Source organism: Daucus carota, chromosome 4, assembly GCF_001625215.2.
Source record: "Daucus carota subsp. sativus chromosome 4, DH1 v3.0, whole genome shotgun sequence".
NCBI classification, from domain to species: Eukaryota; Viridiplantae; Streptophyta; class Magnoliopsida; order Apiales; family Apiaceae; genus Daucus; species Daucus carota.
The window spans coordinates 27,193,699-27,212,089 of NC_030384.2; the positions used below are offsets into that span (position 1 = coordinate 27,193,699).

General features: G+C 34.6%; 3 protein-coding genes across 6 annotated transcripts; 2 read left to right on the forward strand and 1 right to left on the reverse strand.

Moving 5' to 3' along the window:
* Window positions 1-2,741: 2,741 nt before the first annotated feature.
* LOC108218559 (disease resistance protein RPV1-like) lies at window positions 2,742-12,674 on the forward strand. 4 transcript variants are annotated; one of them, XM_064092678.1, is made up of 8 exons: window positions 2,742-3,473; window positions 3,916-5,026; window positions 5,242-5,520; window positions 5,677-7,074; window positions 7,168-7,569; window positions 7,709-7,776; window positions 11,464-12,254; window positions 12,351-12,674. In XM_064092678.1, exons 1-6 carry the CDS (start codon window positions 2,971-2,973, stop codon window positions 7,724-7,726), a joined length of 3,711 nt encoding a protein of 1,236 aa, XP_063948748.1. In that variant the 5' UTR covers window positions 2,742-2,970; the 3' UTR covers window positions 7,727-7,776; window positions 11,464-12,254; window positions 12,351-12,674. The 4 variants fall into 4 exon arrangements, with proteins under 4 accessions (XP_063948748.1, XP_063948745.1, XP_063948744.1 ...); XM_064092675.1 differs by having other exon boundaries at window positions 11,464-11,544; window positions 11,999-12,674; XM_064092674.1 differs by having other exon boundaries at window positions 11,464-12,674.
* On the reverse strand, window positions 10,337-13,433 carry LOC108218560 (cyclin-dependent kinases regulatory subunit 1). Its single transcript, XM_017391546.2, has 3 exons — window positions 13,208-13,433; window positions 13,039-13,099; window positions 10,337-10,766 (listed from the first exon to the last, which is right to left on the reverse strand). Exons 1-3 carry the CDS (start codon window positions 13,258-13,260, stop codon window positions 10,632-10,634), a joined length of 249 nt encoding a protein of 82 aa, XP_017247035.1. The 5' UTR covers window positions 13,261-13,433; the 3' UTR covers window positions 10,337-10,631.
* Window positions 13,434-17,063: 3,630 nt separating this feature from the next.
* Window positions 17,064-17,954, forward strand: LOC108217842 (uncharacterized protein At1g08160). The gene has a single exon (XM_017390731.2). The coding sequence runs from the start codon at window positions 17,123-17,125 to the stop codon at window positions 17,726-17,728; it is 606 nt and encodes a 201-aa protein (XP_017246220.1). The 5' UTR covers window positions 17,064-17,122; the 3' UTR covers window positions 17,729-17,954.
* Window positions 17,955-18,391: the final 437 nt, after the last annotated feature.

An 18,391-nucleotide genomic window follows, 5' to 3' on the forward strand; every position in this document is an offset into this window, starting at 1 on the left:
TGATGATGTCACAGGTATCTAACTTGTTTAGTGTGCAGAAGCAAATATCAGAGTTTAGCTGGAAATCAGAGTTTAACGACTGACAGCTGGATCAGAGTTTAAGCGATGATCAGAGTTTGCAGGCGGCTGATTTTCAGGAGCCTATCTGACTAAATAAGGAAGATAAAGATCAAGAGAGATTGTACAGATCAGGACAGCAGAAGGATAGCTGCTGATTAGATTATTTTAGGAAGCAGATAATTATAAATCAATCAGTAGATATCATGTAACTGTGTATATAAACACAGTTTAGGGTTTACTCTAGATGAGTTATCAATTGAATATCATTCGTGTAACCTAGCAGCTCTTAGTGATAAGTTATAAATCACTAAGAGATTATTTGTAAGCTACTGTGATTTGTGAATAAGAGTTTAGTTGAATTATTCTCTTATATTTGTGTTTCTTTTGGATTGTGTTCACTATATTATCACATATATAGTGAGTTTATTCGGCCTAACATTTAATTTTTTCAGCTCTTTCAAACCCAAACCATCAAACTCCATTGACACACACAAACGCTTCCATGTTATCCACTTGATACCTCTACCCACAAATCCTCATAAGAAATCATTCTTTTTTCGTTCAATCTCATCACAACCGCTTTGAATTTTATCACTTATTTTGAATGATTTAATTTGTGAGATTAATGTAAATGCATGAATCCATCATAATTTAAATTATATCCAATAAAAATATGGCATGTGTCATTTTATATTTGTTTCTTCACCCAACTTTATCCCTCTAACCTTTTAAGAGAAAATACAAAAAAAAACATATCTCGTTAATAATCTTAATAATTGAAGTGACAATATATATAATTATCAATATCACGTAATAATCGACACTTAATCTTGTGTTATATTATACTCTATACCAAAATGCAGAACAAAAGATAAATTAATTAATATCTAAATGTAGAAATTTTTTATGAAATTATGATTCATGCCTCATCAAGAGTGAAAATTCAAATAGAAAATTTATTTTGTGTATAACATAAAGCGCAGAACTTTGAGAGTAGGTAAAATTTAGAATAAAATATGAAACCGGTTTCAACTAATTATTGAAATACCAAACCATTTTTTAAAGTTAATTAACTATAACAATATTAGCACTATAACGTTAATTACAATCATAACTATAATAAGTGGACATGCTCTGATGAAACTCTTCGTGACTTTGAGATATCACAGTTTATCCAATTTATGTAAAACCAAAATAAGAGAATATTAGAACACAAACAAATCATCCAACACAAGTTTGCTTAATTGGTTAAAATCATCATAGTTTTGTCAGGTATATGCAATTTGCTACCAGAGGCACAGATACATCCTTTCTATTTTTTTCTGCACAATTGCCAAAAGAACAAGTGAAACCATATGCAATGGGTGTGCAAAATTTAATTATAAACCAGAAGACATATAACAGAACTTTAGCAATTGCAAAGGACGACTAACAGAAAAATGTACATTCCGTCAAAAAAAAAAAAACAGAAAAATGTGCATTTGCCTCGCACGACCACGTTCACCAAGTTCAAGCAAACAAATGATGCATCACCACTTAATTCAGAATTGAGGAACAAGCAGTAGATTACCAAGCAGTGATATCTATTTAAAACATTCATCAATTATCGTAAAATATAGACTACAAAATAAGTTTTCCATGTGATGTATATTTCATTTTCAGAAGATATGAAATGTTACTGCCATTTTAAGGCAGTAACATGTTCTTTAATCCTGCAGAAGTTAATATATCTGTCCGTTTCCATGATTATTATGAAAGGTTAAAACAAATCGCTTTCCATGGATAAATAGGATTATAATTTTTTTTTTAGCACTTTAAATGTTTTTAATCGTTAATTGAGACTCTTTCAGCTTTTTTAATCACTGAATGTATCTGTGCACAGGTTAAAAACACTGAACACGGCTGGAAAAGTGACTTGAGTGGGAGATCTCAATATTATTAGCTGCTTTATTGAAGACATAAAGCTAAAGTCAAAAAAGGCTCTGCTTGGGCTTAGTGGAGCAACTCTCAATCATTTTGTATGATTGAATACTGAAATCGATACATGTAATTTAAAATAAATAGATTATCAACTTATATTTGTTAAAAATAGTTAGAAAAATTTTAATATATTTTTTGCTTTTTACATCATTGATTATTTTTATATTAAATATTAATTAATATTTATGTATATAAATATAAATAAAAAATCAAACATAAAATTGATTCTCATACATCTCTCTCATCCGCACACGAGAAATTCATATCTTAATAGTCTGAGATATGAATTTGAAATTCTGGTTTTTACTTTGGAATAATGGACACACCATGTGAACCGAGCTCTTAATATTTTGTGTCGGTTAGATTTGAGACTATTTAATTTGATATAATAGGGCCGTTTGGGTGAGTTTAAAATAAGTGCTTATTGCTTAACGTAAAAAAGTGGAGTAGAAGTTAGAAGCAAGTTAAGGCTTATAAGTTATAAAAGTGTTTGGGAAATAAGCAGAAGCCGTGAGACAAAAGCTAGTAATCGTAGTTTTTTTTAAGTATTTCTTGACTTCTACACAAACGGTACAAATAAGTGCTTATAACTTATAATTCAGAAGCCGAGGCTCGTGCCAAACACCCCCAATATCTTTTCTGTTGGTTTTTTTTTCAAACTTCACATGTTATTCTAATAATATAGGGTAAAAAAGATATGGACCTCATGATGCGAAGACCAGAAAGCACTAAAGTTCCCCGGTGTGAAGAGAAGTATTCTTCATATGAACAGGTTTGGTTGACGAAGTTTCAGTGAAGTTTCTGTGAAGTTTTAGGTGTGAAAATTTGACCTTGCACTTTGAAGACAACTTTAAAACCAGATAGCTAGTAAAACTCTATCCATATTCACAACAATTCCTTTGATATCTGCTAAAACATTCTTCCTCTTCTATGGCTACCCCAGATAACCAATTAATTTCCCCTGCTTCTTCTTCTTGGTATCCTAAATGGGATGTCTTCTTGAGTTTTCGTGGTACAGACACTCGCAGAAACATTGTTTCTCATCTTTACACTGCTTTGCATAACGCAGGAATTGAAACCTTTAAGGATAATCTTGAACTTCAAAAGGGCGAAGAAATTTCATCGGCATTACCTGCAGCAATCCGCGACTCTGCAGTTTCTATCGTTGTTATCTCAAAGAACTATGCTTCTTCGGCATGGTGCCTTGATGAGCTCTTAGATATCCTTGATTGCAAGAAAACAAATGGTCAGTTGGTAATTCCCGTGTTTTGGTATGTTGAGCCCTCAGACGTGCGTTATCAGAAAGGCAGTTTTGGAGAAGCTATTGAAAAGCATAATAAGCGTTACAAGTCGGAGATTGTGGAGAAGTGGATATCTGCTCTTGTCGAAATTGCTGATATGTCAGGTCACCATCTAAAAGAGGCTACAGATGAGTAAGTCATTAGTTTTATTCACTAAGTACTAGTACTAATTGTAATGACTGATTTACTACACTACGCAACGAGCCCTATTATTTAACAGATTACTTCCATGAAAAGAACTACAAAACAATGCATCCATAGCGATATTCAAGATATCTCTCTACAGAGCATTTGAATGACTCAGCTTCATACCTAATAACACAATATAACTTGTAATCTTCTACTGCAAATTGAGTTCTGGGTAATTTAAATTGTAAGACCTATGGAAAAAAAAGAATTAACTTTTCGATTGTGTTATACAAACAGAACAAAGGGTGTTTCGGGATTTAAGCATACAACAATATTATAGGAAACATCTTCTACAAGTGGCCACCTGAAAAAACAATATTTGCTTTTCAGGATATTATGCATGTAACAATATAATTATCCTTTCTGTCGTTGATTGAAAAAACAGGGAAGAATCTTCCATTGTTCACAAGATTGTGGCTCAAGTGGCAAACCAAGCATCTCCAAATCTATCCCACCATAATGAACATCTCTTTGGGATGGATGCAGCAGTAGAAGAGATATATAAAAGAATGAGAATGCAGTCAAATGAAGTCCTTGCCCTCGGGATATGGGGGATGGGCGGAATTGGGAAAACAACCGCTGCCCAAAATTTCTTTGACAAATATTCCCAAGAATTTGATATAAGCTGTTTTGTTGAAGACATAAAACCAAATTCAAAAGGTGGTATTCCGCTACTTGATGTAATTGAGAAACTCTTGATCAAACTTGGTGGCAAGAAGGAATATAATGTTCCGGATGTTGCAAGGGGTATCAAACGATTGAAGGGAATCCTATGTTCTAAGAAAGTTCTTATGGTTTTGGATGATTTGGATGAGTCAATCTACTGGGAGTTGCTAGTCAGGCTTTGCAACTCGTTTTCAGCTGGAAGTAGAATTATGGTTACCACAAGAGATAAAAACATGCTAACTAAATTGGGAGCGCACATGTCAGGCGTGGATATATACGAGTTGAAGAAATTGGGACAAGAAGACTCAGTGAATCTCTTTAGCTATCACGCCTTTGGAAAAACAATGGCCACTAAAGTTTTGAGAGAGCTGGCAATTGAATTTTCAAGTTATGCCGGAGGTCTTCCATTAGCTCTTAAAGTGTTGGGTTCATCTTTATGCGGGAGGACTTCTGTGTCATTCTGGAAAGGTCAACTTAGAAAACTTCGACAAATTCCAGACATGGACATACACAAAGTTCTTCGTCTAACCTATGATGAATTAGGTGATGTGGAGAAGGCAATTTTTCTTTACACTGTATTCTTTTTTGTTGGAAAGGACAAAGATGAAGCTGTCCAGATATTCGATTCTTGTGATTTTTTTCCAGACACAGGAGTGCCGATTCTAGAGGAAAGATGTCTACTAGCCATTGATGAAGAGAATAAGTTTCGGATGCATAATCTTATTCAAGACATGGGAATGGTAGTTATTCGTGAAGAATCGGAACATGGAAAGTGCAGACACTTAACCTTGGGTGAAGAAAATCCATGCAAAGCTCTGCAGGCTTTAAAGGTAACTAACTGATATATAGTACATTGATTCAATTTCCCTATATTACATATTTATGCTGTTTTTTTTTGTATATATCGTCCATACAAACAAAACATACAAATCGGTTCTGACCCTCAGACATATGGTTTTTTAATGGTTTGCATGATAGTTTTTTTCTAATTATATATGTTTCTATTTAAGTTCAGCTTATCTTTGGTTTTTTAATCTCATACTAGGAATTGGATAAGATTGAAGCTCTTATTTTGGATCTAACCACAGCTACAAACAGACAATTGAACGTTGAAATATTTGAAAAGCTGTCGAAGTTGAGATTACTTGAGATAATTGGTCCTTGCTACATGCATGGAAGTTTCAAAAATATATTTCACAAACTAAGGTGCATTCGATGGGATTATTGTCCGGGGAGGTGTTTACCTTCCGATCTACGTCCACAGCTACTTGTCTCTCTTGAAATGCCAAACAGTGAACTCACCACACTGTGGAAAGGGGCCATGGTAAGAGAATAAATTTCTATGCATTTCCCAATAACAAAAAAGTGTAACCGCGAGGTGATGCATAATTAATTTTATATATGTTTAGAGATGTACTTAAATTTTGAGGCCGTGCACTAAAAAGTTGTATACATTGTACTTGTATGTTGTTTGAAACAGTCTCTCGTAAACTTGAAGATTTTAAACGTCAGCTGGTCAAGGCGCCTGAAAGCTACTCCTAATTTTGGAAATGCAAAAAAGGTCGAGAAGTTGTGGTTTCATGGTTGTACAAGCTTGCAAAAAGTTCATCCAACAATTGGAGAGTTGGGTAATTTAAAGCATTTGGATTTGAACGGCTGCAAACAGTTGATAGAATTGCCCGAGACAATTGGACAGTTAACCAAATTGGATTATTTGGATGTGAGTTCTTGCGTGAATTTGACACGGTTGCCTGAGCCTATCACACAGTTAACTAACTTGAGCTGTTTATATATGGACGGTTGTCGCAATGTGAAACGATTGCCGGAGCTGTTGGGTGATATGAAAGCTCTAAAGAAGCTCTCTGCACGTTATACAGGAATTGAGAAACTGCCTGATTCAATCACTCAAATGAAAGAATTGGTTGGGTTGTACTTGAGCGGTTGCAAGAACTTTACCAAGTTACCTGAGCAATTTGGAGATTTGGAAGGCTTAGAGCGGTTTGAAGCATGTGATACTGCACTGGAAGAACTGCCTGACTCGTTTGTATGCCTGAATAATTTGGTTTACATGATTTTGTGGAGCTGCAAAAACCTTATAAAACTTCCAGATGGGATAGGGAAGTTGAAGTTGCTTAAAGAAATAAATTTGGGATACTGTTCAAAACTGAAGCGACTGCCTGAGGATATTGGGAAGCTACCATGCTTAGAAGAGCTTGATGCTCACTACACCGCGATCGAAAAACTACCTGATTCGATTGGACAACTGGGTAGCTTAAAACGTTTAAAATTGGGTTGCTGCAGGAGGCTTACATGGCTGCCTGATAGCATCGGAAGTCTTACATCGCTTGTATCATTACACCTTGAGGGCAGCGGTATAATCAACTTGCCCGACACGGCTAAGAATATGAGGTTACAATGTTTAACAGCATGTACTACAGAATTATGGCTGCCGGTAATTCCAAGTCTTTCTTGTTTGAAAGAATTATCTCTCAGTGATGAGGGCCATGGATTCTCTTCAACCAAACCATTTAGTCTTTCAAAGCTTCTCAACCTAGAGAGATTTGAATGTAAAAATTTAGGGTCATCCCTTCCAGAACTACCTCTGTATATAGAAGATTTACGGGTACAAGATTCTACTACACTGGAACAACTGCCCGATTTATCCGGCTATAAACAATTAAAGAGATTAGAGATAAGGAGATGCATCAGCCTTCAAGTACTCCCCTTACTTCCTCCTCATCTTGACCGCTTGGTTGTTTCTGAGTGCAAGAGCCTACAGAATCCACCAGATATTTCATTGCCGAAGGAATTGAGAAATTTACGTGTTGTTGATTGCAGCAGTGTGAAATCAGTTTGTTTAGAAGAGAGATTACTTCAGGTCTCTCTCCCTCTCTCTCCGTATGTTTGTGTGTGAAAGAGAGATGACTTAGGGTCTCTCTATCTCTCCCTAATTAATCTCTTTCCCTTGCAGGCCCCAATTACAGCTAATATCCCAAACAAGGAGATACCTGAATGGTTTAAGTATCAATGCAATGGATGTACACTCTCTTTTCATTTCCCACCAATTTTGGAAGAGACTTACTCCGGTCTGGCACTCTGGTTTGTTTACAAAATTATAAACATCGATGACCCGCGAAGTTACATTAGAGCTGTTATTAGCAATGAAACACAGGGTATAACCAAAAACTATCACATGGATGTACCTCGTGATCAAGTGGGCATACTACAGTCCACGGTAGGATGCTTAAGCAAAAACTTCATCTCACTAGAAGGTGGAGATAGAATTACCATTTCATTTCAAAGCTCGTTATATCAGTTTTGGGAAAAAGCAGTCGGTTCAGGAGAAGTGACGGTGGAGATGTGCGGAGTTCATGTGAGACAAAAACCATCCTCTCCCTCTTAGACATTGTCTTTTTCTGTTTCTACATACAAGTACATAATTCCCACCTAATTATACTATAATAATAATTATCTTCTACTTTTCTCACAATGCTAATTTTCTGTTATTGCAGGTAATTACTGCAGTTTAAATATCGTTACTTCATCATCTCTCCCCGACTGTGTATGAGACTTAAGTAAGGTAACCCATATTATCCTCTATTCTCTATAAAATATGATAAGTGTTATTATTTTTTTTTATATCTAATTTATATCGCTCGTTTTTCGGAAGAGTAATAGAAGTATTTTGATTGGGTATAAAATTTGTTATAAAATGATACGGCATCTATGATTGACTGTTTTGCATGATTTTTTGCATTAAAAGATTTAATCCAAATCCAAAACATGAACAAGGAAATTAGGTGGAGTGACACACCACTCCACGACATCGAACAAGTAACTTGTGTGAGCACATGAGCTTCGCAAAACGATAAGCGAAACTAAATAGCACTAGACTCATATGCTTACTTAACTCAATACAATCTATCACAATTATATCAAACAATGATCTTCCTGGACTTCTATACGCGCATTAGTCAAAGCGTAAGAATCCGTTTCAATCACCACAACCTCACGGGGGTATCCTCAAATTAAGCACGGGCTGCAACAAAACCTCCCCGATCACCTCGGATCACAGTTGCAACTCCAATCCCCCCCATTCATAAACACCGCTGCATCCACGTTATTTTTTAGCTAGTCACTCGATGGTGAGACCAAACACGATCCCCAGTTTCTCCTCTAATTCTCCTGCTTTCTTCCCCCGCCTGAGCTTCTGTCCATGCTTGCAGTAAGCAATTAGCCGAATTTATGACACCAAAGACAGAGCCATTTGCAGGATCCCAAACTCATCGGTTCCTTCTATGCCATAAACTCCAGCATAACATAGCCACCTCCACACACTGCTCCCTTGAATCTTGCTTAAACACCCGTTCAACAACTACTTTTGGATTCTCCTGTTCAACACAGGACACTAGCTTATCTAATCCCACTGCACGCCACATTGTCTTAGCAAATTTGCATAGAAACATAACATGTACACCTGTTTCAGCTGCACAATGACACCATGAACATGGCTTCAGCATTTACATACCTCGTGAATAGTGCTGCATTAGTAAGTACGCAATCCCTAGATAATATCCAGATCAGGTGTGTCACTTTACTGGGTAGTTTCAATGCCCAAGCCTTTTTCCACAGTCTCGTGTAGTCATCTGCACTCTCCCCTTGTAGGTTTTATAGCAGCTCTTAACCGTAAAATCTCCTTTATCATTCAATAACCAATACCAAGAATCTACATAAATGTGTTTGGACAGAGAAATGCGCTTGATCAGCTCACAATCTCTAGTTTTCAGTAGGTCCTCTATAACCTTAACATCCCTATCCCTCCCATCATCTGTCATTAAACTACTAACCTTTATGTTACTTTAAAGATCAGAAGTAGTCGTTCTAACATATCCATTTGCTACATCTGGTAGCCAAGGATCACGCCACACCAAAGTATTCTCACCATTGCCAATTCTTTGACGAGCTCCAGATTTAATTATTTCCAATATAAAAAAAACTCCCCGCCAAACATAACTAGGATGATTACCCAAATCCGCATCTAGTAAGCCTGTTCGAGGAGGATACCTAGTTTTCATAACTGCGCTGATTTGTGGATTAGCTTCTGTTAGAAGGCGTCAGCTCTGTTTAGCCAGCTTTGTCATATTGAATTGTTTTCAGCTGTTTCAAACCCAAACCATTGAACTCCTTTGACACATATAACCGCGTCCATGTAATCCACTTGACATCTCTTCCCGCAACACCATTTCTCCATAAAAAAAAAAAGCATTCTTTTTGGTTCAATCTCATCACAAATCGGTATTAGAAATAGACTCATCCAGAAATTCGAAATAGTTTGTGCTGCTGTTTTAACCAAAGTCTAACTTACCAGCTCTCAATAATTCCTTTTTACTCCATACTTGTTGTCACTTCCTTTGAATTTTATCACTTATTTTTAATGATTTAATTCGTGAGATCAACCAAAATATATGAATTCATCTTTCTTTAAATTATATCAAATAAAATAATGGTATGTGTCATTTGTATTTGTTTCTTCAGCAACTTTATACCTCTAACCTTTATCAATAATATCACGTAAAAAATATAATCGACGTTTGATTGTATGTTATATTACATTCTATATCAAAATGTAGAACAAAAGATAAATGCATCTGTATGTAAATATAGAAATTTTTCTATGAAATTATAATTCATACCTCACAAAAGATTAAAAATAATAATATTGTATATATTTAGCACGTAATTTTGATAATAGGTAAGATTTAGTTTAGAATAATACTAGGAACCGGTTTCAACTAATTATTGAAATACCAAAATTACTATAATAACAGTGATAACTATAGTAAGTGGACATGATCCAATGCTCCAACGAGGCTCTTGGTGACTTTGAGATATCACAATTTATCCAATTTATGTAAAACTAAAATAAGAGAATTAACATTACATGAATATTAGAACACAAACAAATCATCCAACATAAGTTTGCTTAATTGGATAAAATCATCATAGTTTTTTCAGGTATATGCAATTTGCCACCAGAGGCGCAGATACATCCTTTCAATTTTTTTCTGCACAATTGCCAAAGAACATGAAACCATATGCAATGGGTGTGCAAAATTTAATTATAAACCAGAAGACAAATATGATATAACAGACCTTTAGCAATTGAAAAGGACAAACAGAAAAATGTACATTGGCCTCGCACAACCATGTGCACTAAGTTCAAGCGAACAAATGATGCATTACCACTTAGTTCAGAATTGAGGAACAAACAGTTGATTACCAAGCAGTGATGATTATCTAAAACGATTATCATCGTAAAATATAGACTACAAAATAAGTTTTCCCTGTGACGAATATTTCATTTTCAGAAGATATGAAATGATAGACAACTAAATACTGATGAGAAGTTCATCAGTTTCACTTGATCATCACAGCTTACTGAGCCGCGGCATCCTGCTGCTGTTGATAGTTCAATGGCCTCCTAAAGAGCATGATGTGCGGCTCCGGCCGATGAATTGCATAATGAACCCAACCTCTGCTCTGCTGCACACCAATTGCACGCCACTCATTCTGTTGATAAATATTTTGGAGGATTTCACATTTTTAAAAAGAAACAAGATATTACAAATTGAATTTTTTATCATATAAAACACCACATAATTATGCATATATATGATTCAGTACATGGGTAATCAAAAGAATTCTAACATATTTCCACTATTATCTTTTATCTCAATCAATATTTAAAGTCACAAAAAACCCCATGATCAAATCTGGTATTATGTTAACCATATTATCATAACCACATCAACTAATCAATACGAGAAGCATATCTATAACATTCATATGTATATACGGGCATAGTTCATAAGCTCAAATCTTTTACCCCCCCCCCCCCCCCCCCCCCCAAAGAAATGGATAGCACAAGTTTTTGGACCACTGCAGAAGCAATCAAATCAGACCCCAAAACTTATAAAACCCTGCCCACCCCTCATTCAAAGTCACTCAAACTAAAGCTTTCGATTCTGAGAAATAGGCTGCTGAGTCATCAAAATTGGCGAGGTATAACAGGAAGCATATCTAATAATCTATATCAAATATATGTAAATACAGCTATATTTCACAAGCCCAAATATTTTACCCCACCCCACCCCCCACCACCACCACACACCCAAAAAAACCCTAATACGTTGAAAGTATGTCATGCACTTAATTTATCCTTGCATTATTGTACATTTATCTAACTTTATGGCTATGTCATGCTAAGGTGCTGCTAAATGGATGCTAATTCGTAGGTTCAATTCCTACTGGATGCATCAGAATGGGTCTGATTCAGCATCTGCCAGAGGTTCGTGGGGTAGACTGTTCTTGATTAGTAACAGCAACACGAAGTCTTCATCTAAATATCTGTGCACGTCTGAATCTCATCACTTACACCAAGGACTACTATTAGTGATAACACCTTAAAAAATTAATAGAATGTAACAAAAACATGTTGCAAGATATTTATTGTGTAGGTAGAATAGATAATACAAATTTTTTATTGTGTTGAAGTAACAGCCATTTTTCCAGCAAATTGAACAGAGATTCCACAATCTTCTTTCTGAATTTCAGATTCAGATGTCAGGTGCAGTGGTTCACTGATCATGATCACTGATAACATTAGGCATATTAATTAAAAAACCTTTGGTGGGGAAAAGTAGCAACTATTATGCTTTTCTGTACTGTACATTTTAATTTTTAATTTTTTTTGCCACATTTGTTGTTTATTACTTTATTCCAATAAAAATGCTGTCTTACAGATACCTCTTTGAGCTTCAATGCAAGTTAGGCTCACGAACATTCATTTGAGCTGCTCAAGAGCACAGTCAAATCATATTACTTTATGAGGAAGTTTGGCATGTTTACATTTGGAGCCAGCAAAAAGAGCCCATCCATTTACGGATTCATCCATGATTATACAAAAAGACTTTTAGAGAAACCTAATACATAAGAGGCCGCTCTGAAGTTGGACAAGTACAAATGGGATCAAGACTGAGACATTGAGGAAATTAGGAAGTACGTGAGATCCTGTCCTGCTACTATCTTTCAAGCTGCCTTAGTCATATATATTATCAGTTTTAGTTGAGGATTTTGAACTTTAAATTGTTTTAGCTCCCGGCACAGCTAGATGAAAGAATCTCGAAACAAAATGCCACACAACTACATGCTCTATACAGTTTCCATGAAAAATCGGGAAGCTACCTAAATGGAGAGCCCACGGGTTCGCGAGAACGGATTCCTCAAGTAAGTTTGGGGGTATAGCTTAATACATATTTTTCATGACGGCATATCTCTGTTCTAGTATATGAAGGGTTTTTTTTTTTTCTGAATCCAATTGTTGTCTGCAGGTTCTAGTCTTGTTAATCTATTCCACTGTAAAAGGTTCATATTTCCACAGCTTCTATAGATGTTATAGTCTTTTTTTTAACTTTCTATCATACTGGTATTATACTGTGAAAACAGGAAAAAAGAGTGTGCGCTTCATTATTAAGCTTTTGCGTTTGGTGTATCGCAAAAACTAAACATATAGTAGTAAGCAATCTCAATCTACATTAAGTTAGTTAACAGTCGTTACTCATGGTTACCAATTACAAGTAAACCTAAATCTAACTCTTGATACATTTTACACGAACTTCAATTCACTAAAATATTTTCTTAAAGTCGTAATTTTAATTTAGGCAACATCAGTCTATTAAACAATTTTTACGAAGCAATATCCGTATTCACTAATTCCGATAAAATTAACAGCCAGGAAAATACAGTAAACCCCTAATAAGAAATCGAAAACACAAGAACGAACCTCCGAAAGAAGGCGATTCTTGGGGAGTAACTTAGCAACTTCTGGAGGAAGAACAACATGCCTACATATACACAAACACGCACAACACATAATAACAACACACAAATAATACAAATTAACAGAATTAAAAATCACAAAATAATACAAATAACGGGAAATAATTGAAGACCTGTACTCATTGGTGTCATCAAAGTACTTCTCAGAATACTGGATCTGACCCATCCTTCAGTTTTTGAATTCGATCTAAAATTAGTCGAATTAAATTTATATGGAGAGAATTAATATAGCTCAGGGTTTAAATAGGAGGCTATGAAGCGGTGATTTGGGCGAGAAATGAAGCAGATATGGAGTGTGGTGTGCGGCGAAAAATGAAATGATAAGTTTAAGGAACGGGGTAAAACTGGAAATAAAAAAGAGCGAGCGGTTGGGTTTATTTCAAATTTTGAATTTTAGGTACGGGGAAATTGGCTTTTTGGTATAAAACCAAACCAATACTCAGTATGCTCTGCTTAGAGCGGGGTCTGAGTAGGGTAAGATGTACGTAGCCTTGCTCTTACCTTTAAAATAGAGAGTCTGTTTCCGTGAAGACCCCCTGCTTAATGCACAACAAATAAAATAGTGTGTGCTATAATAAAAATATAATACCATAGCCCATGGCCTTCTTCACATGTGACTTACCCAAACATTTTTGATTGGCGCTAATGCATCTGGTAATGACTTAGTTGAACCCTCCCTCAAAACATACACCATAACCTTTATAATCTCTGTGAGCCCCGAGACCTAGTCTCAACTACTCTAATACGTCGTCTTCAATCATTCTTATATAATGTCATATCACCCGTGAGATATGACATTTTTGGTATAAGCAAACGTTAATTAAACGTTGCAAAACTTCCTCCTAATTTTTTAATAAATAAATAAATAATACTTTTCTTATTAAAAATGAATACACTCAATTTTGAAGTTATAATCTCATTTAACACATTTTTAATAGACCAAATTTTGATTGTAAATATGAAATTATTATCTTATAATTAAAATGAAAATATATATATATTTAAAGTAAATCGGAGAAATTTTAATTGTATAATTTTCAAAAAAAATAATTTTATAATATGTGTAACTGTTGATCAAATTTCGGCCAACTTGACCAAATCAAAACAAAATTATTATTTTAAGAATATAGAGAGTGTATATTTAAATAATTTTAATATATATTTTTGGAGAGTATTGGTATCTATTTTTAAAGTATTTGTATTTATTCGAAAATAAATACCAATTTTTAATATATATATATATATATATATATATATATATATATATATATATATATATATTCCAAACTTGATAATATATTAGTACACTGAATTATTACATTATGACTCTAATGTTATAGACATGTTGGACAAATAAAAAAAAACAATTATCTTTGGCTAGTATATGAAAGAAGGGGCCGTTGTTAGAGGGCTCCACACAGGACGGAATCAGAAATTTGGATTGGGATGGGCTTTACAAGTTAATAACGAAGAAAAATATACCCACTCATGTCGAAACACCTCAGGTGCTAAGATCTAAAAAAATATACTCAACGCTGCATTGCATTCATGCTAGGAATCGGAAAAAAAATGAAAACACCACCGGTTAATCAACATTCTCTATTCTATATTCTATATCTATTTGATTATATTGAACATTCTCTATTCTATATTCTGTATCTACTTGATTATATTGATGGGCTGGACTCAGTTGATATTGGACTTGAGCTTCCTTAACACATAAATTACATAATATATATAACTACTAAACTTTTTTCTTAAAATTACCCTGCGCTTAAGTCCGGGTAAACTCTTTACTACTTATGTCTATGGCTCCACAATAAAATGATAAAAATAATTATATAACAAGACAACTGAAAATATCACCTGAGTGTTAAAGAAAATATGTGTAATTATGTTCTATATAAGATTTATATAAGAATATCATCAGTCCTTAGAGAATGTTAAAGAAAATATTTGTACGCTTTTCACGAGTTTCGTGACATGAAGATATATTTCAATATCCAATTATGTTAACTACCATGTTATTTTGATAATAAGGACTTAAGAAGATCACGTGAAATATTGAAATTTCTTAGGGATTATTTGAAGAGGATCACATACTTTGATCATGTACTTTAATAGATATCCTCATTAAGGATTCAAAATGATCATACATCTAGATAAGACTTACTTGTTGTATAGTCGGTTTATAAAAGTTCGAACTCGTTAACCCTTAAAAATATTACCAATCTAACCCTATAATTCATACGTCGGGTTGAGTTGGGTAGAGTTGGGTTTATCGGGTTTTATTTGGTCAAAATAAAAATTCAAACAGCACAAGATTATCAAGAATGCATACTGCCTTGTCATTGAATATATGTGGTATTACAGAAGTTAGTCCAGGTTTCTAGCAAAGTAGTAGCACTGCTTCTTGTATTAAAAGTTTAACTTGTTACTCTGTCTTTAGGTATGGCTGATATAATTCTAAAATTTTGAGCATGGCTTAGATAATTGTGGATAATTAAGCTTTTTACAGACCGGGTTCTTGTTAGAGGAATGAAATTGAAGACATTATGAAAATAACCGTAACCATGATATAGCACCAAATTGCAAATGTAACTAGTTGAACTTGTTCTTTTTTTTTTTTTTTTAATAAGAATTGTAATTAATAGTATATCATATATCCATCCCTAATTTAGTGAATACAAAACGTAGAAACTAGATATGTGATTTAGGTTAAAGGTTTATGAGTTGAGTTACGTTGGACTGCTATAAATTTAATATTGAATTAGACTAATCTAAACGGGTTAGGTCACGTTGGGTGGAGATTAATAATTTAAAAACCCTTACCCAATCTAATTTATCCGGGTTTATAAAATTCAAACCCAATTATTTTTGGGTTTCGAACGGTTCGATTTGATCGGCCGAAATAAGGGGCGGTTTGAGTCGGTTTGACGGGTTAATCGATTTTTTGTTCACCCCTAGACCATACAACCAATTTACACATGCTCCCATCAACAAATCACAATCATTATTGTTGATTTCGATTATAAACCTCAAATTTTTTGATAACCAGATCCCTCCATCGACAAACATATTATTATTTTAAATTTTGATAGGTATAATATTTTGAAATATATAATTTAAATAAAAAATATACACATATTTAAAACTGTGTTCGACTTTATCAATAATGTAGCATAAACACACGGGCGTCCTAGTCGAGTAGTGTTTGCAGCTGGGTAATAGCTCAGAACTTCTGCAAAAAGGCATGATAATGTACAGTAATACTGTATAAAAAATGTAGAAAATAGGCCAAATATTTATTGTACACTTTTTAAATAATATATTAAACAACTATTCTCCTCATTCTCCGTGTAAAACTTGTTCAATATAGAGCACAAATCTATATAAATATATGCACTTTTAATTTTTTTTCCCTTCACTTCTCACAGATTTTTGCTAAAGGTCAATTTCAGAATAAACAATAATGGATTTTATGCTCTTTCTTCCAATAACTTGGTCATAAATATACAATAACTTCATCTCTGTAGATAAATGGAGTATTTTAAATTTTTAATGGAGTGCTTGCAATTGACACAAGTAACCAATGATCAAACCTACTATTCTACAAGTCCACAACTCTCTGATTCTCAACTTAAAATGTGGTTTTGGCACACCCTGAGCCTCAAGCAAGAATCAATATTGAATAGTTGTTCTTCATTTCAACCTTCAACTTTTGTGCAAAAACAGAACATCAAAGATTCAAGTTCACATAGTTTAGGAATTGAACTGGAGTTTCAGACAAGCAATCCGAAAGTAAAAGGTGTGCCAGATAATAAACAAACACAAAAGAGCCTAAACAAAGATTCTTAACTATAATTTTCACACATTAACATACAAAGAATATTGTGTAGCCTAAAGAATGTAGTTGCTTCTCATGACAAACATTCTCCAACTTTATCGATCTCTATAAAACTCGAAAAATATATCCAAATTACATCCACAACCATACTACAACATTACCATAACCACCACCATCTGCAATGGCCAATACAGCACCACATCCGCAACACGCTGCAGCAGGGCCAAGGCACTCGAAACTCCTAAGAACCATAGCCATTGTCCTGCTAGCCCTGATAATCATCGTTGCCCTAGCCGTGCTCATAATTTGGCTTGTAATTAAGCCAAAACGCCTTGTCTACACAATAGAAGATGGCTCAATCCATGGTTTTAACTTAACCAATGACCACCTCGACGCCAACTTCTATTTCGCCATCAGAGCCTATAATCCAAACAAAAAGGTCAAGATATACAATGACAAAGTCGAAGTATCAGTATACTACAATGATCAGAAGGTGGCCTTTAATTCTGTCAGTCCATTTTTTCAGCCTCATCAAAACGTGACACGTCTAGGGGTGAGCCTTCTTGCAAGAAATGCGTCGTTAAATCATGAAGACTCTAAAGACCTCAGACTTGAGAAATCTTCAGGGGAGATTGAGTTTGAAGTTAAGGTGAAGTCAAGAATTCGATACAGGGTGGGAAAATGGAAATCGAGCCGGAGGACAATGAAGGTAACATGTAAAGGAGTAATGCTGCACACTTCATCATCTAAGGGATTCGACAGAAGCTACTGCGATGTAGATCTTTAAGATGCATGCAAATTACTCAATTTCTCAAAGCACGACTTTTTTTTTTTTTTTTTTTCCTTTTTTGAATGTAATTTTATTTATTCTGCAGTTTATCATTTGTTAACTGAGTGCATAATTAGTCCATTTGTAACCCCTTCCTTTTCTTTCTATTTGTCTCCTGTTAATTGTGTGATATGTATACACATTGTGTATATCAAAAGTATGAGTTTATGTGGTGGCTTGTATTTGTATTATGTGATTCCTCAGTTCTTCGGTTGTACATTGCAGCAACTTTATTATTTTCGTAATTTTTAATTCTAATCACGTTTATAACAGAGAAATATGTTGCAGTCTTCTTTCTCGGACTGAGCCTTATTTATAATCAATAAGAGCATCTGATTCTGCTCAAAGCTAAGCAACTAGTTACCAATCCATTTCAGATTGCACAAAATGAGCAAACTTAAGACGAGCAGAGGAAGCAACAAAGAGCATGACTGGTAAATTCGAATATAGCTGCAACATTTAAATGAAATAAAAAACGCGCGCGCCCACACACACACAAAAAGCACGCCGCGTCCAATTTATGCTCTAACCAAAAATGGCCACAGAGTGAGCAAATTAGTTTGAGATGTCAGAGAGATTTAGAAGTCATCAGCAAAGACGATACACTCATGTTTGTAAATG